General features: G+C 40.6%; 1 protein-coding gene across 4 annotated transcripts in view; it reads right to left on the bottom strand.

Moving 5' to 3' along the window:
* pigg (phosphatidylinositol glycan anchor biosynthesis class G (EMM blood group)) overlaps window positions 1-26,669 on the bottom strand; it is an 85,536-nt gene that overhangs the window by 5,578 nt on the left and 53,289 nt on the right. The window contains exons 11-12 of one of the 4 annotated variants that reach the window (XM_026186932.1): window positions 5,307-5,616; window positions 1,512-1,675 (exon numbers count right to left, since the gene is read on the bottom strand). In XM_026186932.1, coding sequence (XP_026042717.1) covers window positions 1,512-1,675; window positions 5,307-5,616 — 474 coding nt within the window. Of the gene's footprint in view, window positions 1-1,511; window positions 1,676-5,306; window positions 5,617-22,383; window positions 22,969-23,262; window positions 23,497-26,669 lie in introns of those variants that run through there. The other 3 variants (XR_003274013.1, XM_026186956.1, XM_026186948.1) reach the window with 3 other exon arrangements.

The following is a 26,669-nucleotide window of genomic DNA, read 5'->3' as shown; positions in this document are numbered from 1 at the left end:
ACTGTTGCCAAGTGACTGCTTACAGGGGGACTGTTGGGGTTTTCACTCTAATATTTATGGTCTTTACTGTGACTGTTAGGGCTATGCGATATAACCAAAATCTCATATCCCGATATGAGACATTTATCGTCCCGACAACGATATGTATCATAAAAATGTTACATTTTCTGTAAATTCTGTGAATCTCGGGCAACTCGACTTGGTTAAAGTGTTTTCAGCTGGGCGTGGTGTACCTGGAGTCGAGTGTTACATATGTTGAAACGGCCGCAGTTTTCTTTGAGTATTTATTACACAGCGTGCTGCAGGGAAACGCCTGTTCTAAGGTTTATTTTTTAGCACCTGACGGCTCTTTTTAGCTTTTCGTCCATAAACACTCTGCATACTATTTCAAGTGATTCAGTTCATTTTGAAAAATCTCAATAGGATCTTCAACTTTATTGTGAAAGTTTTATGTGGAAAATAAACAACCGTACAGCGGAGCCACGCGATGGTTTTACCGTCGTTGTTGCTAACAACAACGCTTAAAAACAACCGCTTGTCCGTCCGTAGTGTGGTTATATTAAATATAAGAGAAAGAGAGAAAGAAATTCTACAGTGACCATCAGAATGATGAAAAAATATTGCTGTAAACAGTTTATTTTGCGACACCACGAAACAAACGATGGCGTATGAAACGATAGATGTTTTCATATCATCATCCGATATATCTCGTTATATCAAACAGCCCTAGTGACTGTTGCTGGAAATTGGTGACACATAAATAACACTTGTTTTCTAAGCTTGGGACAAACAGTTCACACCAGGAAGGTTCCTGCAGTTCACTTCACTTTCATTTTATACACAAATCAATTAAAATGCAGTTACAATCATAATTACGCATAAAACAGTGATTTGTAAAATCCCCAAAAGCCATCCTGAGCTTGTAAACAGGGGTCGAGACATCACGATAAATATCATTTTTAATTCTGTATCCTAATACTAACATAAATCTTTAAAAGCACCTTGAAACTCCTAAAGTACAATATAGAGATCCTAAAACAATACACCCAGACAGAGACACATGGGGAATAACAGTATAAATCCACTGGTGGGTGAATTTTAAATGGAAAGCTATGGAGAATATTTAAAAACCCTGAGTGATGCGGGGTTTTAGGAGTGAACATTTTTTAGTAGCAGCTGTCTTAAGCTCTGAGCGAGATGCTGATTTTTGTAGTGCTCTCTAGCTCGTTCCAAACCTGCATACCTCCAGTCACACTAAAAGTTTGCAATTTTTTTTCTCTTTTGTGTGTTTACATAGCCAACCATTTACACACAGACATTCACAACTATGAAGAATTTTGAATTACCAGTTAATCTAGCCCCACTAACCACATCCCCTTAGACTGTGAAGCCAGAGTTCCTGGAGAACATGCAAACTCCACACTCCAGGACCTTCTTGCTGCGAGGCAATGATGCTAATCACCGTGCTAATCCAAAAACCAGTGAATAGTGGGTTTTAAATTGAAACTTACCGGTCTCTCTCCGAGCTAAGGTAGCAGACAAGGTGACACGCCCAGAGCAGCGGGCCTGCATAAGTGCTGAGCGCTGTTAAGAAGATGGCAGGTGCTTCTATGTAGCTTTCCAGTCCAACGAATCCAACTGAAATGTCGACAGTGGCTATGTTGTTGGAATTCCCCTGCAGGCGCACAAAGAAATCTTCTTCAAATAATTTACATTATATACAGACAAAAATAAGTAAACAAAGAACTGTGGATGTGCTTCAGAGCTCTAAAGAACTGGTGCTTTGCTTTATCATCATTACTGTGAGTTTCTGGCCACTTCCCAGCAGCCCAGTTGTTTGTTTTCCAGTCTCTGGCCAGAGCAGCGCACACAGCTCTCGGTCTGGAGCTGGACTTAGTAGCACTCAGACTACTGTATGCACCAGCAAACACATTTTATTTCTTTATTTGACAAAAAAGAAAGAAAAACAAAACACAGATTTCTGCCTTATTTAACTTTGCACCCAATTTTGAGCTTCTCTGGAACAAGATAAATATGTCTGCAGTAAACTGAAAATATAAAACTTTTGTTGTACTTTCTTTTCATCTCAGCCTTTAGAAGATATCATCACTGCAATGCAATCAGGATTTATAGCCCCAATCTTCTGGAAGTGCAAAATACAGTTACAAGGACAAAAAGACTTTGTTCAAATGAAAAAATATATATTTATTTATTACAAAAAAAGGGACACAACAAAAGTAATTGCTGTTCAAACTTATTAAGGTTTATAAAATCCCCCCAACACCACAGCATTCACACTTTTCCTGTAACTCAAGCCACTGACCTGCCCCTCTGTGCACAACAAGTGATAATAACATTTTAAACGGACGCTGTTTGTTGTGGCAGGTAAAGAAAATGAAGCCCAGATATCAACAGTGTCTCTCCTCTTAAAAGCAAATGTGATGACGGTCCGCAGACAACAACAAGCATCAAGTCAGCATTTGCCTCCCTCCTGTAAGCACATCTCCGATCACAGAGGAGGAAAACACTAACAGCTGGCTCCATTTTAAACAAACAGCAGACACCAGTGAGCAGGTTGGAGACTGCATATGGATATTTTCTGCTTGCTGGAATCCTGCTGCGATCTTTCAAATGTCATTTGGCACCATCAACAAATGTCTCACTTAAGAAAAAAAAACCCAAAAAGAACTGCAAGACGTGTTTTTTTATAGACAAGATTGATTCTCACAAGACAGTGTCGGAGAGTGTGGCTGGACTAATGCGGTTCCTTAATGGAGTCGATATCGAGGAGGAGCAGGCGGCACACTTTCACCCTTTCAAATTAAAAATGCTTACAGTGCGTGGTGAGTAGCAAGGTTTCGATCACCTGAATAAAAAATATGCGCTCTAAGTTGCTCTGTGTATTCAAGCCCACCTTTTAGTTCTGCTCTCTGATGAATCATGTTTTCCACAGAAGCAGAACTTGTCACTGCTCATGCGGCAACATTTGCACAAACTGGTTCATATCTGAAGAGTAAACACCGTCCTTGCTGCCTTGCTGACCATCTGGTTTTGGGTGATGGCGATAAATCCAGAGAAAAATCCGTCACTCCCAACGATCGAGACAGACGATATCACTTTATTTATTTATTGTAATGCTAGTGATGTCTGCCGCTGATGTTACCTGGAATACTTCCCATAATCCTCTTGTGTTTTCTAGCATTTGAATGCCAAAAGAGATGGACTTTAGAAACAAAAGCTTTCTGCCAAAAATCATAACAAATCTTTGGAAAACACAACAAAGCAACTCTGTTTCTAGACCGTTAATGTGTTACAGTTCAGACTCGGTGCACCGATCCTCTGTACTCACGGATTCGATTTTAATTGGACATAATTTTGGTTATTCTTCACATCCGCGAGCTTAACTTTTATACTGTACGTCGCTGCTTACAGTTCCATTATGGTTACAGCTGCGCCGAGAATGTTTTTGCTCAAATGCCTGTAATTACATGCCTCGATGCTTAGATGGGAAAATTGTCTGGTGGCGGTCTATTCCCGAGCCCATCACAGCATTAATGACCCGAGGGGTGATGAGGGTGATTAAATTGTTAACCACGTGGAGGTTTGCTGTTGACAACAATGCACAGTCGCTAATCAAATATCTGCGGTAGGTGGAAGTCGAATCAAAAGGTAGGTTTTCCTCTCCAGCCTTTGAGGAAGAGGCATCGTACATCCTCGGGAAGCGGCCGGTCCGGTTGGCCTTCATGGTAGAGCTGGATGAAAGTAATATGATTTATACACAAACACTTCCTCTGCCCAGAACAGCACCTATTACAGTATCTAGCACTTTATCAGTGGCGATAGCTTCCGTAAATGTTGCTACACTCTGTGACAGGGCGTTAAATTAGATGTCTTTTACAATCAAGACACTTGCTGACTGTTTTGTTCTTCACTGTGCTTCCTTTTGTATTTCTGGGAGGTGTGATTTTCGCACAGCGTCACACACGCATTCACTACTCAGCACAACAGTCAAAGTCAATTTGGAAAGGTGGGTAAGGTTTCTCAAGAAAACGTGTTTGGTGATATGCTCAAAGGAGACCTATTATGCTTTGTCTTATTTTCTTTTGTATATATAGCGCTCACATTAAACATGACCACAAATTTAGAGGAGGTCAAGCAATCCTTCGATCCAAGATCTCAGGCTTGGGATTGCTCAAGTGCTCTCTTCGTGATCTTAAGTGGGTTAAAAATGCTTGAGCTAACAAACTTGCAGACTAGCATTATGGACACTGTAGGCCCACATGTGGCAAACTCTGGGGGTAAAAAACAAACAAAGCCAACACAGAGGTGCCAAATACTTCTAGTGGACACTTTATGTTGGCTCTAAAAGCAAGTCAATCCCAAAAAACTCCCATTTTAAAAACCTTAGGTAGAACAATGAATGAGATGATGCAGTAGAACAATTTGGATCTGGCAGGATTTGTGATCCCTGACTAGACTGGGATCCAGAGGAAACAGGCACATATTGTTCTGCTGGGAGAGACTTTTGGGGCGACGTGCTTGGTTTGTAACAATGTTTAGGCACAAAGTAATCGCATTAATTCAAGAATCCATGTTTTCCCAACAGAGCTTTTCTTTTTTGTCTTTCGGCTGCTCCCTTTAGGGGTCTGCACAGCTGATCATCTACCTCCATTTCACCCTCTCCATAGCATCCACCTCTGTCACATCGACCCTCTGTATGTTCTTCTTCTGCAGGTCTTCCTCTTTCCCTCCTGCCTGGCAGCTCCATCTACAACATCCTTTATCCAGTATATCCAGCGTCCCTTCACTGCACACGTCCAATCTGTCTCAGGCTTGCCTCTCTTTACTTTGTCTCCAAACCGCCCCCTTGGTACTAATTTCTAATCCTGACCATCTCAGTCATTCCCAAAGTCCTCACACCTCCAGCTCCACCTCCTGTATTTTTGTCAGTGCCACCATCTCCAAACAATACATCACAGCAGGTCTCACTACCGCCTTGTAAACCTTTCCTTTCACTTGTCACTCTGCTTTAGTCACAAATCACCTCTGACACCCAATTCTTCGGCACACCTCTTGTGTCTGTTGCATTAAGCGATTGACCCCAGGTATTTAAATTCCCCCACCTTTACTACCTCTGCTCCTTCATTGCTTCACTGTTACACGTTTCAAAGAAGAAAACCAACAAAACAAAATAAAGAGTTGAATGTTTGAGGAGTTCAAATTCATGCAGATTCTACAAGACTGAATGCAAATTATACTTGTGCAGTATAATTTGATTTAAAAAGAATCAACTTTAACCAGCTTACCTGAAAGTAAAAGAAGGCCTGACCAAACCAGTAGTGCATGATGGTAGTCTGGGCGGCATCATAGTGGAGTTTCTTCCAGATAAACTGAGCCATGAGCGTCTGGATCAGCAGGCAGCAGCAGAGGACTGGCAGGTTGTGAGCACGGAAGAGCAGCGAAACCAACAAAACCAAGCCACTGTAAATCTCCCATAATCCCCTGCTCTTCAGTTTGGCATCTGCTGTGATGATCTGGGATCGCAACAGGTCCTTGGTGCCTGAGAAGAGGATCCCCAAAATGAAGACGTAAACAAAGCGAGCTTCCACCGTGCCCCTAAAAAACAGAAAGATCAAACACTGAGTCATTTGTTGCATGTGCAGGAAGCCTGAACTGAGTTTCTGTTAAACTTCTCATTCATCATTCAAGTAACTGTGGCGAGTGACTCTGGGATGTGTAACTATCCAAGTGTTTAGCAGTTAAAGATCAGGGGTTTGGGGGCAAGAGGAAAGGGAATGACTTAGATCTTATGTTGCAATAGGGTTTTTTTAAAAGTTCACCACTTTAATTAATTTCATATTCCTGTCTCTTGTTACACAGGATTCCTCACATTTCTGTGACTCATAACCCTCCCTTCATTCAGTATGCAGTATGTCAATGTAACATTAATTATTAAAGCTATGAGACTTGAAGACAGAACGAATCGCCGCAGGAAAACAGACTTCCTCGCCATCACGGTGTCTGTCGGGGTTCCCACATCGCTATAATTTGATGCTATTAACATACTTTGAGTACATTTTAAGGTCATGTGACATTTAATCTAAATTGTCCTTGTTCGGTGGAGCACTGGTGCGTGTAAGAAGCAAGCATACTGATGTTGCTGTTAAACACACTACTCCTGAAATTGGCTTGGTTATTTCACGACAGCTGATTTGTAATGGTAAAACATTTCTCAGGAATAATTTTCATCTTTCTTTTGCCAGTAATGACAAGGAAAAGTCCAAACTCAGAGATGAACTATACGGGTTGCCACAGTTACAAAACTCCTACTACTGTATATCAGGTTGACTTTTTCCCTGGGTCCTCACTGTTATCATCAGATGATATGTACTTCTGCTTTAAACACACAGATATGTAGCACACAGTGGTGGTTACACAGGTACGTCCATATGTCTCTTATTTAAAATCTAATAATGGTGCGATGGTGGTGTGAAGGGCAGACTTTGAACTTTAATCATGGGGTTTAAGGAAAGTATTTCATTAACCGTTTGGAAAATAGAGCCATTTTTATGCACAGTAACTCATTTTCAGAGGCTTAAAAGTATTTGAAGTTTTGACTGACAAGCATTTAATGAAGGGAATGTGTGAGGTGAGGCCTGCTCCCTTCATCTTTCATGACAAATTAAGTAGATAAAAGATCTGGAGTTGATTCCAAGTGTTGAACTTCCATTTGGTAGCTGCAACATTCAATATTATATAATGAAATAAATATGTCAATGCACCAAATAAACTTTATGAGACTTTATGCCATGTCCTTAAAAAGAATGAATGCATTTGTCAGCTCACCAAAAGATTTTGAGTGCAGATTCTTTCCTTGGTTAAGAAAAAACATTCAGAATATCACAAAATCTAGCCAAAAACACACCAGAGAAGGTAGATGCATCACTGTCAAAGTTTGCAACTAAGATGCCTTCACAAAAAAGTGCAAACCACTGGTTACACTCAGGCGATCGTGGCTCAAGAGTTGGCAGTTCGTCTTGTAATTGGAAGGTTGCCCGTTCGAGCCCCGGCTCGGACAGTCTCGGTCATTGTGTCCTTGGGCAAGACACTTCACCTACTGGTGATGGCCATGGGGCCGATGGTGTGATATGGCAGCCTCGCTTCTGTCAGTCTGCCCCAGGCAGCTGTGGCTACAACAGTAGCTGCCTCCACCAGTGAGTGAATGAATAGTGGTATTGTAAAGCGCTTTGAGGGTCTCGAAAAGCGCTATATAAATGCAATCCATTATTATTATTATTAACTCATTCACTGCCATTGACGTCTATAGCCGTCAATGGCAGTGAATGAGTCAATGGGTTTAACTCATTCACTGCCAATGGCTGGCAGTGAATGAGTTAAGAAGGCAAGATTAGGGTTTTCCAGAGAAAATGAAAAAATATGGAGAGATGAAACCATCAGTAAACTAGTGTTTATGCTATGCTGTCTGCTCAGATTCTGCGAAATGCTGTAAACCTGATAATGGGGGGCGACCATGGCGCTGGGGGTTGGGAAACGCATTTGTAACCGGAAGGTTGCCGGTTCGATCCCCCGGGCTCTCTGTCCTGGTCGTTGTGTCCTTGGGCAAGACACCAAGACACTTTACCCCACCGCCTACTGGTGTTGGCCATGGGGCCGATGGCGTGATATGGCAGCCTCGCTTCTGTCAGTCTGCCCCAGGGCAGCTGTGGCTACAACTGTAGCTGCCTCCACCAGTGTGTGAATGTGAGAGAATGAATAGTGCTATTGTAAAGCGCTATATAAATCCAATCCATTATTATTATTATTATTAATGATCCAAAGCACACTGTAAAAGAACCCGAGTATTTCAAACCAAAGAAATGAGATATTCTTTAAAAGCCAAGTTAGTAATCCGATTACAGCCCAATAGATCAAATTTTCAGATACAGGGAGTGCAGAATTATTAGGCAAGTTGTATTTTTGAGGAATAATTTTATTATTGAACAACAACCATGTTCTCAATGAACCCAAAAAACTCATTAATATCAAAGCTGAATGTTTTTGGAAGTCGTTTTTAGTTTGTTTTCAGTTTTAGCTATTTTAGGGGGATATCTGTGTGTGCAGGTGACTATTACTGTGCATAATTATTAGGCAACTTAACAAAAAACTAATATATACCCATTTCAATTATTTATTTTTACCAGTGACACCAATATAACATCTCCACATTCACAAATATACATTTCTGACATTCAAAAACAAAACAAAAACAAATCAGCGACCAATATAGCCACCTTTCTTTGCAAGGACACTCAAAAGCCTTCCATCCATGGATTCTGTCAGTGTTTGATCTGTTCACCATCAACATTGTGTGCAGCAGCAACCACAGCCTCCCAGACACTGTTCAGAGAGGTGTACTGTTTTCCCTCCTTGTAAATCTCACATTTGATGATGGACCACAGGTTCTCAATGGGGTTCAGATCAGGTGAACAAGGTGGCCATGTCATTAGTTTTTCTTCTTTTATACCCTTTCTTGCCAGCCACGCTGTGGAGTACTTGGACGCGTGTGATGGAGCATTGTCCTGCATGAAAATCATGTTTTTCTTGAAGGATGCAGACTTCTTCCTGTACCACTGCTTGAAGAAGGTGTCTTCCAGAAACTGGAAGTAGGACTGGGAGTTGAGCTTGACTCCATCCTCAACCTGAAAAGGCCCCACAAGCTCATCTTTGATGATACCAGCCCAAACCAGTACTCCACCTCCACCTTGCTGGCGTCTGAGTCGGACTGGAGCTCTCTGCCCTTTACCAATCCAGCCACGGGCCCATCCATCTGGCCCATCAAGACTCACTCTCATTTCATCAGTCCATAAAACCTTAGAAAAACCAGTCTTGAGATATTTCTTGGCCCAGTCTTGACGTTTCAGCTTGTGTGTCTTGTTCAGTGGTGGTCGTCTTTCAGCCTTTCTTACCTTGGCCATGTCTCTGAGTATTGCACACCTTGTGCTTTTGGGCGCTCCAGTGATGTTGCAGCTCTGAAATATGGCCAAACTGGTGGCAAGTGGCACCTTGGCAGCTGCACGCTTGACTTTTCTCAGTTCATGGGCAGTTATTTGGCGCCTTGGTTTTTCCACACGCTTCTTGCGACCCTGTTGGCTATTTTGAATGAAACGCTTGATTGTTCGATGATCACGCTTCAGAAGCTTTGCAATTTTGAGACTGCTGCATCCCTCTGCAAGATATCTCACTATTTTTGACTTTTCTGAGCCTGTCAAGTCCTTCTTTTGACCCATTTAGCCAAAGGAAAGGACGTTGCCTAATAATTATGCACACCTGATATAGGGTGTTGATGTCATTAGACCACACCCCTTCTCATTACAGAGATGCACATCACCTAATATGCTTAATTGGTAGTAGGCTTTCGAGCCTATATAGCTTGGAGTAAGACAACATGCATGAAGAGGATGATGTGGACAAAATACTCATTTGCCTAATAATTCTGCACTCCCTGTACTGAAGGCAAAACTGAAGGCAGTGAAGCCCACAAACAAGCTGACGGCAGCTAGAGTAAGGGCCTGACTGAGCATCAGCATTTGGTGAGGTTAACGGGTTCCAGACTGTCATCGACTCCAAAGGTTTTCCATCCAAACATTAAAAATCAATCCTTAACCTACGATACCGTAATCTTAGTGTACTAAGTAGGGCACCTATTACCTCCTAACTGTTAGGCCAATGTCAAAGAAACTTTGCATGAACAACTTCACGCGTATATTGATTTATTTATTATAAATTCCAATTCTTTGGCTTTTTCACATGAATTATGTTCATCTCATCATCGGTTTGCGTTTTTTCACGAGTCACCTTCGATATACATCGCACACATGTATGTTTAGAGTTAATTTGTCCAGTTAATTTGGAGCCACTGAAATTGCGGGACTGTGTATAAATGTGTGTAATTCCTAAACAGTTAAAACATTTGAGTCGTTGAATTAAATCTGAAAATCTGTCCTTTAATCAATTCTTGATTATTTGTGGTGCACAGAGACGATTCTCGATGACACCTTTTTATTTTTCATATTTCCCAGGGCCTGAAGTAAAGGTTTAGCCACCCTGTATGGTCAGATTGTTTTATTTTTGACTTGGTGCACTGGCGTAACTTTTTGGAAGCTCCTCTTGTACGGTTTTAGGATTGTTTATGGAGCCATGCTTATTTTTTTGACAGATGTTCTGGTTCTTCTGCACTTTTCTGATATTTAACTGAATCTATTCTGTCTCATAAATTAAGGCTTTTTTGATTTACCTTTCTAAATAAAAGCCTACATGCAGTTCTCTCAGACAGTTTTCTTTGTCTCCGATACCTCAACTTGACCTCCACCGTTCCTGTTAAGTACCATTTCTTACTTGTATTATGAACTCAGGAACTTGCTACTTCAAAACAATTTTCTTTCTTTTTGTAGCTTTCTCCAGCTTTGTGGGCATCAATTATTTCAATTTTCAAAGTGCTAAGCAGCTTCAACGAGGAGTCCATGGCTGCTGATTGTTGGGAAATGGCAGAGAAAGTATTAAGAAAGGTATGAAATTTGTATCGTCTGACCTTTCCTGTTAGATATTGTGAAAAATATATACCACATACTTTGTTTTTGACATTTTCACTCAAAAAAACTTTAAACCATGGACAAAATACACAAATCTTTTTCTATTTATCTTCTACTGACAGTCCTCTTTGTCCATTGCTTTGCATGTGGCATTTTCTCCATTTTCTGTCCTCTCTTTGCACTCGGGCTGTACCGGACTGACCCACCACTCTGGGACCTCTCTGTTTTTCTGGCCTAGCTATTAATGCCTCCAGGATATTCACCCGGTCCAAACAAAGGGTTGAAGTATAGAGGCTCCATATGCTGTGCAGAATGCTCCTCGAGACAAATGCGTGATTTGTGAAATGGAGCAACATCAGTAAAGCTGACTTACATTCTTGTTATTTTGAGCTTGCACCAGTGTTCTGAAGCAAAATTTTCCACGTGTTTGTTTTTTAACTTTACTTTCATAAAATGATACTCTGCTAAGAGTATGATGCCACGACATAAAATATAGCATCGAGCATACCGTGTAGTCTTTCTAAAACAAAACACTACACTGCATTAACCTCCTGTTTTCCCGTTTCATTTAGCTAATTATGATATGTTAAAATGGAAAGATTTCAACCTTCCTTCCTTCTCTATTCTGATTTTGATCCATGCCACCGTTTTCAGCTTCCCCTCTGTAGCCCTGTGACAGACTGGTGGTCTGGCCAGGGCGCACCCCGCCGCCTGCACCATGACAGCTGGGATCGGCTCAAGCGACCCTGAATTGGATAAGTGGAAGAAGATGGATGGATGGAAGTTTTCATCTTGGCAAAGATATAAGTTGTTTTGTTTAATTCAAGTTAAGTGAAGTCTAGCCTAAGCCTAACAGAAAATAAATACATCTTTCCTCTACATTGTTCCATTATAACTTTTAGCTTACACTCTAACCTCCTGTTTAAAATATTGTCACCACTGGATGCACTCTGTGTCTAAGAAATGAGGGTTTTAGTCAGTTTTAACTGTGTATTTTAAAACGTAATATTCAAATATAATCATCACTACATTAGGGCCAACATGACAGATACCACATTTGAAACGTGGACTGGTCAGGTGCTCACAGCCCACTCTTGTTTTCCTTTGAAGCTTTAAAAAGAAGTTATGGCTTAGAGAAGGTTCCTTCAGATATTTACAAATAAGGCTCCAGGTAAATGAAATCATTAATGAAGGGATGGCTAAAGCTGAAACGGTGTACTTCCTGACAGCTGAGAGACTCCAACCCAACCACGACCCTGAATTAGAAAAGTAGAAGAAGATAAATGGATCAATGGATCTTCTCAGCTCAGCAAAGACATAATATGTCACTTCAAGTTGAGTTTAATCTATCTAGCCTAAGTGAAATCTAAGAGATATTATACATGTAATCAATTAGATTACAATTTAATCTAAAATTGTAATCAAAAATGTATCTTGCTGTACTTAAAAAAAGTAATCTTTTGATACATAACTTGGGTCAGTGTCACTACTGGTAGCATGAGGTGACACCTGGACCCTACAGAGGTTGCACAGGTAATCCAACTAATCTAGGATGGCACATCAATGTCTCCCAGCACAGCATTAAGGATATTTCAGGAGACAGACAGTTACTGTAGGAGAGCTGGACAGGACCATCAGCAGGACCAGCATCTGCTATGGAGCTCAACTGTCATTTAGCATAAAACAACAGAACTGGGAGAGGCAACACTGGCACTCTGTGATTTTCACAGATGAGAGCAGGTTCAACCTGAGTGCATGTGACAGATGTGAAAGGGAGAAGCCTTGGTGAATGTTAAGCTGCCTGTAACATCGTTCAGGATGACGGGTTTGGTGGAAGGTCAGGTTTGGTTTGGGGAGGCATATCCATGGAGGGACACACAGACCTCTACTGGCTAGGCAACGACACCGTGAGTGCCATTAGGTCAGAAATCCTTTGACCCATTGTCAGACCCTAACGCCTGTCCGATGGGTCCTGGGTTCCTCCTGCTGCACAATAATGCCCGACTCATCTGGCGAGAGTCTGCAGGCAGTAACTGAAGAATGAATGAATTGATACCACTGACTGGCCCCCAAGCTCACCTAACCTAAATCCAACAGAACACCTCTGGGACATTATGTTTAGCTCCATCTGACGCCGACAGCTTGAACCTCAGACTGTCCAGGAGCTCAGTGATGCACTGGTCATTGGAACACATGATCTAAATATTCATTTATCTGCCAATTTATCAGATAACTAAGCTTAATTTGTCACTGGTGCATTCTCTTGTTCATTGAATCGTTGAAGTATTTTCAGCCTAACTTTATTGATATAAATGATTCTGACAAAAAAAAAAGAAGAAAAAAAATCAATCCCATCACAAACCACCACCAAAAAAAAGATTTCCCAGCACATAACACATTTTCCATTAAGGTCGCTCACACCCACACGTGCTTTCAATTACTATTTGGATTAGTAATAATAGTATAATAATTAGTAATAATTGCTAATGGGAGCTTTGAGCATGTTGAAATGTAGTGGAGCTGTGAACCAATAAGAAGGTTAATAGGGAAGGTAGTCCTACAGTGCGATATAAAACCAACATGAGTGGGGCAGATATCACTTAAGCACAGGCTGTCCACATGAACACTCACCCACCCACCCATTGTTTTATATGTGCTAAACAGTGAGGTCACTAAGTAGCAAAGGTTAGTGTCACCACCTTAAAGTACTGATGTTACATAATTGTACCCATGGTTATTTAAGTACGAGTCACATGAACAAACATCGGAACCAAAGCACAACAACTGAGTTCATGGACACAACAGATTTGCTATTTTTCTATAAATCTGTACATCAGTAACTTTAATTTGGCTAAACTGTATCCACCTTCAGTAGCGTAGAAAGGGTTTGAGCCACACATTTCTTTTTATTTTGCTTCCAATGATCCAGAATTTCTTGCCTTTTTTTAATAGTGACATTAAGAGAATTTTTAGACAACACAGTGTAACAGTCATAATATTGTATTTTTGTACCAACAAGACGATTTCCAAAAGCTATGACCTGAAAACTGGTACATCCCAGCACGGTGTGCAGTGCGTCCTTAAAAAGTCGGAGGAAACTGGACAAGTTGAGGAGAAAGAAAACATCAGTGGCAGAGCTAAAAACTTATTTATAATAGATGAACAGTATGTGAAAGTTGTGGCCTCAAGATATAGGAAAACCCCGCTACCAGGCTCAGGGAGGGTCAGCCATGTGCCTCGACTGGTTGGAGGGAAAACAGAAGAGAGAAAAAGTGAGCTCTTAGAGGGACTAAAAACAAAAAGTAAACTACAGGAGAGCGAAGGCAAGAGTTCAGAAACATGCAGTAGCAGCACACACAGCACATGAGGAATGAAAAGATGAAAAAGAAGGAGAAATGATCATTGCCTCAGCCGGGGCCTGAGCTTATAGCATGACTAGAGGAGTGTTCACCTGATCCAACCCCAAGTAAGCGAGGGACTTATATCACTAACAGACCAACTGAAGTCTCAAATACAGCTCTGGTAGGTGTTCATTTAGTATTTTGGGGGTGATTTTTTTGTCCTGCTGCTCAGGGAGAGGAGAAAATGACACCCTGCATGACTATTGAGACATCTGAGGAGGCACTCCCAAGGCACTCTCAACAGGTAAGAAAACCATATTAGCTCCACATCTGAGGCTTCTGTTTGTTCTTTCTACAACAAGAGGCGGACTGCAGGGCTTATATCTGATGGTCTTGGCAGATGGATGTAGTGTGCAGCTTCTTTTGGTGTGTCACATGAATATATTATAGTCATCTCATATCATGAAGGGTGAGATTTTGAACTGCTGGCACTATATATGGTTACTTCAAATAGACCTACAGTCTGTGCAAACTCACACTGCTTACCAGAGGCAACCCAAGTGAAGCATGGGCTGTGCGTATGTGCTTTTTATATAGCCTGAAAACAAACCGCAAGCATGGGTTATTTGTCATTTTTATCCAACATTTTTTGTAGCTTGTCTCTTTAAGTTAACAAAAAAAGAGGACGCATGATAAGCGAGATTCAAAGGCAGACGAGGCCAGTAATGCATGCCCTGTGGTGCACGACGGTGAGTCTGGATGCAAAGTCTGAAGCTACCGCAAGGTTAAAAAAAAAAGGTTTCCACAAGCTCTTCTTCTTCTTCTAAAAGGCTAACTCCACAAAAAAGCCTTTTCAAGCTATCAATAATTTATATACTGAAAAAGTCCCAAATTGAAGCTTTAAAGGAAAAGTGCTTTCGATTATGAAGGCAATTACATTTAGTCTAATTTCCATTTCAGGCATTCAGCATTTTCTCTTATCCAGAGAGACTTAAATGAAAAGATTTTCCCACTCACATCTGCTCTTTAATTAACTTACATTTATTAATATTTGCCCTAAAACAAGGACTAAGTAAATTAGCCTCATAAAACAAAAACAGGCAACAAAGAGTGGACAGAACTGTGACGCGAGTTGTTTTTTCTTCTACCCATTTCATAATAGATGAAGGAGAAATAAAGAGTATTAGGAGGTAATGAAGTTAAGAAAGCCACTGAATATTAAGGCAGTTACAGCCAGAGGGAAACTGAGACTTAATTTTGTTCTCTGCAAACATGTGAAGATTAACAGTCATTAGGATGGCGGTGCCTTGAATATTCTCACCTCTGGACCTTTTTGACATCAGATATCTTGAAAAGCACAGATGGAACTAAACACATTCATGACTCAGTTCCATGAAGTCTCCCAGTAAGCTGTGCTAACAATACCAGGAACTTCTATGGCTGAAAGGCAGCCTTATTAATGCGATCAAATCCATCTGTATTTTTCTTTGACAAGCCAAAATGGCTGTTGTGAATGAGCTCCATTCGCCTCCAAACAGCTGTATAATTTTCAGAATAATATCCACCATTTTTGCTTCTGATGATATTTCCAAACTGCAACAGCAGCTCAAAAAGCTCTTTGCACATTTAGAGAATCTCCTGCTGACAAGCACGGGTGTCTTCAGTTGAAGGCAATCGCTCAGTAAATGAACGTTTCTTTTGCAGCAGGATGCAGTCAAAGCCGCAAAAGTACGACAGGATAATAGCTGACCCTGAAGGAGCTGAGCAAGTATTGGAGATGTATTATTAATCAGGTTTTATGGAAACCTGTTCCAACAGAAGAAAGGAGCAGAGTAATATGCCCCATACAGCACTATTCCTTATTATTCACAACTCCCTTAACAATATGCCAGGCATTGTATTCATTATTATTTTATGCAGAGGAAAAGTGGAAAATCCTGGCCTGGATTTGATTTTACACGAGGACAGGGATGGATGTGAGCTGCCGGGTTGGCATAATAACTATCTAGCGTGGATGACAAACCTTTCATTCTGATGTACAGATGCAGGAAAATGTTTGTGAGCTCTCTGGAATTACCAGGATTCCTAAACTGATTAGAACACAAGGCCTGATTTTCATTTAAGCCACAAAATTCTAGATAAACACGATCTGACCAAACTAATGTTAAACAAACAGTGCAGAATCGTGGCAGAAGCTCTTTTAGCAGCAACAACTTTGATCCCAGAGACTGCTTGGGGAGACCTGCAAAACCACGAGGAGGAATTCTGGCCCAGTCCTCCCCACAAAACTGTTTCAGTTCTCACCAGTAACTCTGGGAGGTGTTGACTGAACTATCCAGGTCATGCTAACCATCTCAACTGAGAAAAGGTCAGCAGACTGAACTGCTTATTCTAAAGCTGATGTAGAATTCTGCAGTAAATCTATGTTGTAACTTGTGAACTAACTGGAGCCCCCTTTTAACACTACGCTGTAACCTTCCAAGTGCATGCATTAAAGCTGAGATCAGATCTTATATTGGTGTACTGTTTTTTTAACACGCATTTCAAACAAAGTGGTGTTCATTTTTACCAGAAATGCCAAATTCTGCATCATCGTGCTACAGAACATTGCAGCACATGTGTTGCACAACTTGAGGTGGTCTGAATTTGTTTATTAATCTATAAGTGTTCTGATTATAGACTCTCATGTCTAGCTCCTTAATGTTCCTGCTGCGGTGCTGTGAAAGTTTCTGTGTTCAAGGCACGGCTCTCCCCAATCAATCTTTCTAAAGAAGAGCAGACTTTGTCAGTAGCAAGACACTGTATGCTTTTATTTAGCGAGAGAGGCATCTTTACAACCCACGCTTTCAATCTCATCTCCTTAATTGGAATATGTGATTCTAACTAGCTTTTGGTCCCCCTCTCCTTTACAATGTCCCTTCACTTCATTGAGAATTGTGGACATTCATTGATGCACAGCTGTCTCTCGCCACAGCATTTCAATCAGTTGACTTTGACTGGACCAAAGCAGCAACTCAGTTCTCTTGCTTTTCAGCAAGTCTGTTGTAGAGTTGCTACTTTGGCTGATGGAAAGATGGCTTTGACGTTCTCCTGAACTCCTAATTGTTTTGGTATCTAGAGCAGTTCATGGTGGACTGCAAGGTGCCGAGATCCTGTGGCTGCAGAACAAACCCCAATCATCACCGCTCCACTGAGAGTCCTGTGAAAACTTTTCACATAAACATGCTGTTTGTTTCCCATCCTCAAACGATTACTCAGTGTATTCAATAAAGACTTGAAACAGCTGTTATCACTTATTCAGGTTGCATTTGTTTCTTATAACAAAGTCCAAATTCTTTGCAGAAATTCTATTAATTGTATAGAGTACTGTACAAAAGTCTTGAGCAGTGCTTAATTTCTTTAGGTTTAGTTTACACGGGGCCAGACTTGGAGTCTTGAGCAATGGTTCTTTAGGATTTTTGTAGGGCAATCAAGTTCTCATGTCTGATCATTTTCAGAGGAATGCTTTTTCTTTGACCTAGGAAATCATTCAAGCATAAAAAAGGCACATAAGTCAAGGGATGAACCAGTGTTGTGCTACAACATTAAATTGTATTTTTAGGCACTTGTACCTTTGTACCACAGTTGCAGCCTGTCATGAAAACACATTTGCTCCAATTTCTTTAAACGAATTTCCAAATGATGTCAAAGATAACACAGCTACACACCAACAATGAGATTTCCAAAGAGCTATTAAAAGAAAACTTGGCATATCTCAGCGTGATGTTCAGTGTGTCCTTAAAAAGTTTGAGGAAACTGAAGTGGAAGACAAAAGAAGACGTGGCAGGCATAAAAAACTACTATCTACTAGAGATGGACCGATCCGATATTACGTATCGGTCCGATACTGACCTAAATTACTGGATCGGATATCGGAGAGGAATAAAAAATGTAATCCGATCCATTCAATATCACAAAAGCACCTCACAAACTTGCGACATAGCGTAACCCAGCTCATAAACTTAGCACGTCAGAGGAGTATGGTCTCGTGATAGAGTGGATGTGGCGTGCGGTCTGGTTCAGCATTTGGAGCCTCGCTACGTGCTTCCAAACCGGCATTTAATCTCCGAGAAAGGTATCCCAGAGAGAAGTAAAGCAAGTGTGCAAGTTCATCTCTGAATGTTTGTAAAGCATTCCCACCGAATGCTGGGAGCGACTCTCTCCCTCCCTCTCCTGCTGCTACTTCAATCATGAAACTGATCAATGATCAGCTGATCTGCTTTTCTGTCGCGACTCCGTCTCTCGTTTGTTTTTGGCCCACTTTGCGTTAGAAAAAGGAAACCAGCGGATAAACAACAGCAGCACGTTTAAGCTTGATAAACTGTTAATATTACTTTCTACACCAGGATCTTTTTCTACATAAAGATCCAGCTGACGTAACTGTGCAGGGGCGGGTCTAGCAAGGCTTAGCCAGGGGGGCCGATAGGGCATTAACAGGGAAAAGGGGGCACAAAGACATACTTTCCTTTCTAATTGTCATGTCTAGCTTTTAATAAATAATTATCTGAATCTTACAACCAAAGTTTCCATCTGATGTAAAATGTACAGACATCCATTATTGTATATAGTAACTATTAAGTCAAATTTATACCCTAGTAAGCTATAGTACTTTTTCCTTTGGGAAGGCACCATCTGTGCAGTCTGCAATTCTTTTGAAGAAAGATGTTGAATCTATTTAATCATTGTAGACAATTTTCTGATTTTTCAGACTTCTGTGCATTTTTTTTTTTTTACACTTGCATTAAATTACAGTCGATTACGTCAATTAAGCATTATAAAGCAGAGGGTGGGGGGTGGTTCCCTATTTTTTATTATTTTTTGCTGGGAGTTGGAACCCTATTAGTTAGGTTGCTTAATATTTCCACTAAGTACTCTTTGAAATACCAGAATAGGGAGGATGGTGTAGGTTTAAGTTTATTAGATTGATCAGTTTAGCTGATCTATGAAATATTTTGGGTGCAGTGTATCTTTTGCATACAGGTATAACAGAAAAGTTTTATTTTAGTTTAGTTTTTTAAACTTGAGTATGAACTTATACAAAATGCAGCAAGATATTTAAACAAAACATTTTATTGATTATAAAATATGCTATATCGGATTTATATTGGTATCGGCAGACATCCAAATGTATGATATCGTATCGGACATAAAAAAGTGGTATCGTGCCATGAACGTGCACATGAACAGTATGTGAAAGTCATGTCCTTGAGAAACAGGAAAATCCAGCAAGAACCTGACACAATACCTGAGAGATGGAAAGCTGTCACCTAACTATGGTAAATGGTAAATGGCCTGTATTTATATAGCGCTTTACTAGTCCCTAAGGACCCCAAAGCGCTTTACATATCCAGTCACCCACCCATTCACACACAGGTGATGGCAGCTACATTGTAGCCACAGCCACCCTGGGGCGCACTGACAGAGGCGAGACTGCCGGACACTGGCGCCACCGGGCCCTCTGACCACCACCAGTAGGCAACGGGTGAAGTGTCTTGCCCAAGGACACAACGACCGAGACTGTCCAAGCTGGGGCTCGAACCAGCAACCTTCCGATTACAAGACGAACTCCCAACTCTTGAGCCACGATCGCCCCGTAACTACAACCACCTACAAAACACAGTGGAGGGTATGATATGGTTTGTAGCTGCATTTCAACCTTGTGGTGTTAAAGATCTTGTCAAAATTAATTGATGCAGAAAATTACAGATTATATTTTCTGCATTCATCTACGACGCAATACCATTTTTAAAGCATCTGATTGGCAACAGCTTGACTTTTCAGCATGACAATGATCCCAGACACACTGACAATGCAGTAAAAACATACCTGGATTGAAAAACACACAATGGAACAGATTGGCCTCCCCAGAGTCCAGACCTCAACATTGCTGAGGCAGTGTGGAATCATCTTGTCAGAGAACAGAACAAAAGGCAGAAACATCCAAAGAAGAGCTTTGAATGCCCTTCAAAAAAAATCCTGGAGACCTTTTAAAGAAATTGGAAGAGAACTTGCCCAATAAAGTTCAGGCTGTGCTTAAAAAGTATCAAATTTCACATTTCTAACAATTGAAAAAAACCCAGGGCTAATCTACATGACTCTGACACAATAACCATCTTCCTGAACCAAGAGGCACAAGAAAGTCTGAATACTGAAAGCCATCTTGTTTGCTCTGACATTTTCAAGGCAGACTGCGCAAACTGTCCTTGTTGTCTGAGCAATAAAGGCTCTATGTAATGTTTATATAATTTCCATAACTGCAGGCCCTTCAAAAAGTGTCTGCAGTGATTTTAAGAGTACCCTTATTATAGCATGTCATGCACAGTTTTTTGGTTGAAGACATGAATGAGGCTGATTTTAAGCATCAGATTCTTTAACTTTCCCAACTCTCATGGCATGAATCTCAGAAGGCATTATGCCATCCACAGTTTCCATCCAAACGTAGAGACATGCAGCCAAAATACAAAGTGCAGCAACAGTAAACAGGACTCCTGCAGCCCTTCATATCCCTGCTCTCTCATCTCTTTCATAACTCGAATTACAGTGGTCTGTAATAGATATGAATAAAGTCGTGGTTTTATAATAGAAACAGTCTGACAGACAGTTTAAGATGCAGTATAGAATCATTGAGATAATAACACTGTTTATCATGTTGCTGTTTGGTGGTGGATACATGCAAAGGATCCTGGAACTGCAGTCGAAGAATTTTTGTTCCAGATTACAGCCAGTGAAATTGTAAAGTCATTAGTATTGACAATCCATGCTATCAGTCCTCCTCAGATATAATGTTATTTTGTAGTGAATCATTTATAAAAGTCTGCCATTCGCCTTCTGGCATGCATTAACTCAGACCACTAAACAAATGCAAAGCTTGGAAGAGGAAACTTGCTCTTATCACAGAACAATAACACAGAATATCCCAAAGTTGTGTTCAGCTGCGTCTTCCAGAGGAAGACATTCATCACAAAGAACAATGCTAAGAGTGCATTTTGTTACTTCTGGTGTTTTTTTGTTGTTGTAGAGATTACTTTTGGGTTTGAGAACTACACCAGGAAACAGATGAACACTTGGATCTTCACAGAAACAGGGAGATGTCCATTCATAGGCCAGTAAGCATTTATTAGAGCAGATAGAGCAATACTGTTGCCTTATTCTAGTTGGTTTTGTCAGATGGGTTAAAAACTGCATTACTAACATACAGCTTTTCTTTGGTATTACTTTCATAAAGACATTACATATAATTTATTTCAACATAATTTTTAAAAGATATTGCTCAAAACCAGTTTCTCTCAGAGATTCTTCACTGGAAATGTTTATTTCAAGGCATTCAAAATAATATTTCTTGTCTTAGTATCTGCTCTTCTCACTGGTCTTAAAGGGGTGGGGCTCAACTGGTATCTACCATAGACTGTATATAAAAGATGGCTCTAGCTTCAGGAAAAAAGAGAAGGCAGAGTAGAAAATCTTACAACTGCATTCTTTCAAGTGTCCAGCAGGGGGCGACTTCTGTAGTAGCAATAAGAAGTCACATCGTATGAAAATCAACAGGATGAAGGCCAGCAGCTCCCTTTATCAATAACCTCAGGAAATATTTTCATGAGTTTATGGCCTCAACTGCTAGTTTCAGGTCTTACTTAAAACAACATGACGTTAAGTTTTTTAAATGAAGACAAGGTACCCTGTGGTTCCCTGTGACTGATAGTCACTAGCTGTACTTGAAGAGAGCAATGTCCTCAGTTTCCTCAATCAGTTCTGCCCACCGGGCCAGATTTACTAAACAGGGCAAAATATCATGTAAGTGCAATCCCCTAAATAGCGCCTTAAGTGTGGTTAGTTTTACAAAAGTTGCTGCTTTCTAAAAAAACTGGCACAGTCAGTTCATTCCAACATCAAGCACAAAGAATAAGCCATGCTTTTAATCAGAATTAAATTTTGGCATAATTAGCAGTAAACTACACGTCTACTGCTAACTGAAAACTTCATGTTTGTGCGCTGGATTTGACCTTCTACACGCAATATTGTCACTTTGTAAAAACGAGGTCAAATTGCATAAAAGCTCATCAGGAAATGACTCTTCTGCTTCTTTGCTCTATGACCAGTCTGGTCATCTTTATTAAAAACATAATGTTTACTTTTCTAAATTATGGTTTCGATTAGAGTCAAAAAGAAGTGCAGTATGTGTCACAACTGTGAATGAAAAGTAAATAAAGCAAGCAAGCAATTGATTTATATAGCACTTTTCAAAAAACCTTCAACTGAAAACAAAGTGCTGTACACATGACATAACAAATAACAAAGTGAAATAGTATATGTAAAAATAAAATAAAATAAAACTAAACAACAATTTTTTTTAAAAAACCCAAATTTTATTAGACTAAGCACACAAAGGCCATTGATTTTGGTCAGATTTAGCCCATGTCTGTTTGCAAAAACCCCAAAACCTTTGATGATAGATAAAATGCTCAGCTTGATGCTTCAAAACGGGACTTTACTAGCAAATTTCAAAGCAATGGCTACATCCATCTATTACATACGGTCTATGCTCCCCACTCAGTGAACTGAGACTAAGGAATTAAAACCCTTTTTCTATAATCAACAATTTTAACAGTTACACAAGAAAAATGTGGCAGGCTGACTGTGATGAATCCAGCTCTGTATTCTCCATTCACCAAAGCAGTTAAATGCTTTATTTGAATCAAAAGGACTTCTTATTGGATTATTTACTCATGTTTCCAGGCCACTGTCACTCAAATCTGATCAAATCACACCGACCTCACCCTGAAGAAGCAAAACCTCCCCATATTAAACTCCTTAGCAATAATATTATCAGTTCCCCAACCTTCGACTTTGATTGTTCTATATTTAGTAATGAATATTTAATGTGAGTGAAAGAAAAGATGTCTCATTTCAAACTATGTTTTTTAGGGGTGTTAAATCCTTTGGGAAACCTTCACATTGCTTGATGAGGAGGTGCAATTCAATCAATTTCATCTTCTTATCTGCTGGATTTAAAAAAAAAAAAAAAAAGGTTAATAGTAGTAACAGTGGACAGAAAATAGTTGCTTGTCAAGCTGCAGAGCTGCCTGGATTTCATGTTACCTTGGAAACAAGCACTGGCGCTCCAGCAAGTGAATAAGAAAAGGTAAGACTATGTCCAATCCCCTTAACATGTTTGGTAGATCCCCTTCATCAATCACCTGCATCAGGCTAACACTTACAGTGAATCAGCCAAAACAAGTGATTCAGTGCCAGAGGAAAAGCTTTGAAGCAGACGCCTGAGAGCAAGCAGGACCTGCCCACTTTGTCTGAGCCCTGACTTTCTGCGGGATAAAGCTGAGCTTGTCACGGTGGCAACTGCTAAAACGCCACAGGGACCGAGGAGAAGACTTTAAAACAATGGTTACAGACACAACATCTAATTACACAACAAGCCACTAGATCAATACCTGCTTCTCTGGCAGCATGTGTTGATGTCCACCTTTCTTTAGACTTCTATTTTGTGTCATTTCTTTTAAACAATCCCGTTTGTGCTGAAACAACAGAAAGTGGTTTTTACGTACACGGCTCTGGCAGTCAGTGGAGCATAATAATTTGCTAAATGTTACCACTGATATATTGTAAACACAGAATTGACTTTGAAACAGGGTTATAAAACACTTTACCGCCTGGGTAATAAAACTGAAAAATGCATTCTGTGTGTGCCTGTCTGCGTGTGCGTGCGTGCACGTGTGTGTGGCAGAGGTTCACAGGTGTTTTGAGACGAGTTTGAATACATTTCCATTTTTAAGCGGGATCGGTATGCATGAATATTTTTAAATTGGGAAACTGCGCAACAGCCCCCTTTCGAGATCAAGCATACACGATAAAATGGGTCATGTTTTGTGCAGGTGTGAAGCACGCGCGCTCACACGCACACACAAACAGAAGCATAAACATTGTAAATGCTTCTAGTGGCTTTGTGTTCAGTATTAAAAAAAAAAAAAGAGCCATAAATGTGGAGGGGGGGACTGAAACAAACTTTGGCTATGATGCATACAGCCTCAGACAGGTTTGGACCTCAGCCGGCTGCTTTGATGTTCAGCTACTTCCTGCTGGAACGTTCGCTCAGAAAAATTTCATTTGCTTCCGCTTTTGTTACCTTAATTGCATCTTCCTGTCTACAGTTATGTGTCAGTGCTGCAGCGGTAATCAGCCACCTCTCAATATCTAAATAAATACAAATAATTCAGAGTATATACGTGCCCTGTCGCCTGACTTTGTTAGCTTTCTATTTTTAGGTTCATTTGAGATGATGCCATAAGGAGGGGCGTGTGCGGGGGAGAGGAAAACTGAGAGGGAAAAAAGACAAACTGTATCCACAGTGACATCAATCCAAGCGAGTCTTTGAGCCCTTTAAAGTGAGCAGCGTTGGCTGTTCTCAACCCCATTAGCCATTTTGAAAGATGCAGCAGCGCAATTAGGCAGTTGGCACGAAGGGAGGTGAGGAGGGAGCCGGGGAGTTGTCAGGGGGCTTTACTCTGATAAAACACACAGAAAGAGTAACCCAAGAAGACCAGACTTTAAACAGGGTCATTATACAAAGCTGCTTCTTTTTAGATCCACATTACAGCATGGGTGGGGGGTGGGGGTGTGTGCATTTTTTATCTCAAAAAGAGATCTATCTAAAATTGCCGTAGCTTTAACTAGATGGCTGTTTAAAAATGGCCAAAACAACAAAATATAGACCCATGGGAAATTATTTGTCTCAAATGTTGGAAGCTTTAAGACGATAAAATCAAAGTTCTATTTTAATTGGCCAAAAATAGAATCTCCTTAGCAAGCAATGAAAACACAGAACCTGAGCTACACGACCTGCTGTCGTCAAAAATAACAGCACTTAAGTTAGTCTATAAGAAGAGCTAAAGCTAAAGAAAAACTTGAGGTGATGCACAATCATGATCACTGCGTGTGAAAAGAAACACTGAAGCACTGGGTCGAACATCGGCCATGTCAATTATACAGTCGGTCAAAAGGAGCGCAAGTCACTGCATGGCTTTAGTAAGGTATCTTTGTTTGGCTAAGGGTGAGAGGTTGAGATTTTAATTAGGCAAGCAGGTAGGCGAGCCTGCCAAGGAGAACAGAAAAGGTTAGGGAAGGCCAGGTACTGGTGGTAGATGAAGGGAGGTCAGGAAAACTAGACAGGAGAACCGTGTGCAGTCCTGAACACTCATCATTTTCTGACAGGGGTTAGTAGCAGGTAACTCTGTGCCAAGCTACTGGCTACAGGATGAAAAATTACACCATTTAGGAGGTGGAAAAATCCTCTCTTTTCAGACAATGCTAACAACAACTATTACAGACGGACTGTGCTAAAGGATAAGATATATACACGGTGTAAAGGGGCTCCAGTCTCCAAGAACACTAATGCATTTCAGAGCCAAACCATGAACATGATTTTTTTTATTCAGGTTGAGTTCAAGGACACACATAACTTCCTAAATGCACTGGATGCTGAGCAGCTGGCACCAGATGAACAGTTTTATCATCAGCTCTTTAAAATGAGAAACATTATTATGCATCTAGGTTGCTTGATTAAGACTTGAGGGTCTTAGCAGGGAAGAGTCTTACCCTCAGATGTATACTGGAAGGGCTTGAATGCATTTTCAGGCTTAAGAAATGAAAACTCTTCTCAAGATTTTTTTTAAATGACAGCAGGGACGACTGAGGACCATTAAAAAAAAATAAAAAAATCTGAGATAAGAAAATCAACAGGCCGGAAAAAAAGCATCATCCTTGGAAAACCTGTCGCTGTTGAGCCAGTTAAAATGCCTCCAGTCTTACTGTTGTCATCACAATTGCGCACGCAATTTGATCCAATCTCAATACACAAATCAGTTAGCCATGGCTGGCTGACTTGTCAACAAACATGACCCCAAGACGAGGAAAACAATGCTCTCCATGCTTTCAGGCTTTCTTTACTACTAGGAAAGAGGCAGCAAACTTGATTTCTTTAAAATATGGTCATGAAGTAACAATTATAGTTACACCTGCTGGCATCTGATCATAACACAGGTTTAACCATCTCTGGATCTGCAGTTACTTACACTTTGCATCAACATGATTTTATTTTCCTGTTTTTTAATTCAACATACAAATGTCATAACTGAGACATTTTTTGTTTTGCAAAAAATGTATCTTCATCTTAAACAGGAAGCTAGCAACACATTTTGAAAATGTGAGATGGTGGAGGATTACCATTGTGCTGCCTCACATCTGCACTTTTTAAAAATGCGTAGCCATGCTACGGCACGATGTGGATTGGGACACAGTCTCACTGAAACAATTAATACCCTGCCTGTAAAACATCTTGGAATGACAGCATATGTGGCTCCAAAACCTGTATGTAAAGCCGGCTTCAGCATTAATGGTGCCTTCACAGATGTTATGGTCTGCCATGTGCACTATATCCTCAGTCACAATGGAGTAAAAGTACGACAGCGACCTCCTCTCCAAAGGATTCAGTGGAATTTTTCCTCTTTCAGCGACTGAGCGTGCAACAGCCTCAGCCTCTGGGTGATTGCTTTGCACTGAAAGGCGACTGCACAGCTTGCCTGGTGGTAAGCAGCCTGTCTTCAAACAATCACAGTGTGACTTGGCCTGGCTGCAATCACTCTCAGACCAACTGGTGAAGGTTTGTAAATAAATGCAGTCTAATTTAAAAATG

This window comes from Astatotilapia calliptera, chromosome 2, assembly GCF_900246225.1.
Source record: "Astatotilapia calliptera chromosome 2, fAstCal1.2, whole genome shotgun sequence".
Taxonomy (NCBI): Eukaryota; Metazoa; Chordata; class Actinopteri; order Cichliformes; family Cichlidae; genus Astatotilapia; species Astatotilapia calliptera.
Note: the sequence above shows the minus strand (reverse complement) of the source record. Positions and strands in the feature narration are given on the sequence as shown.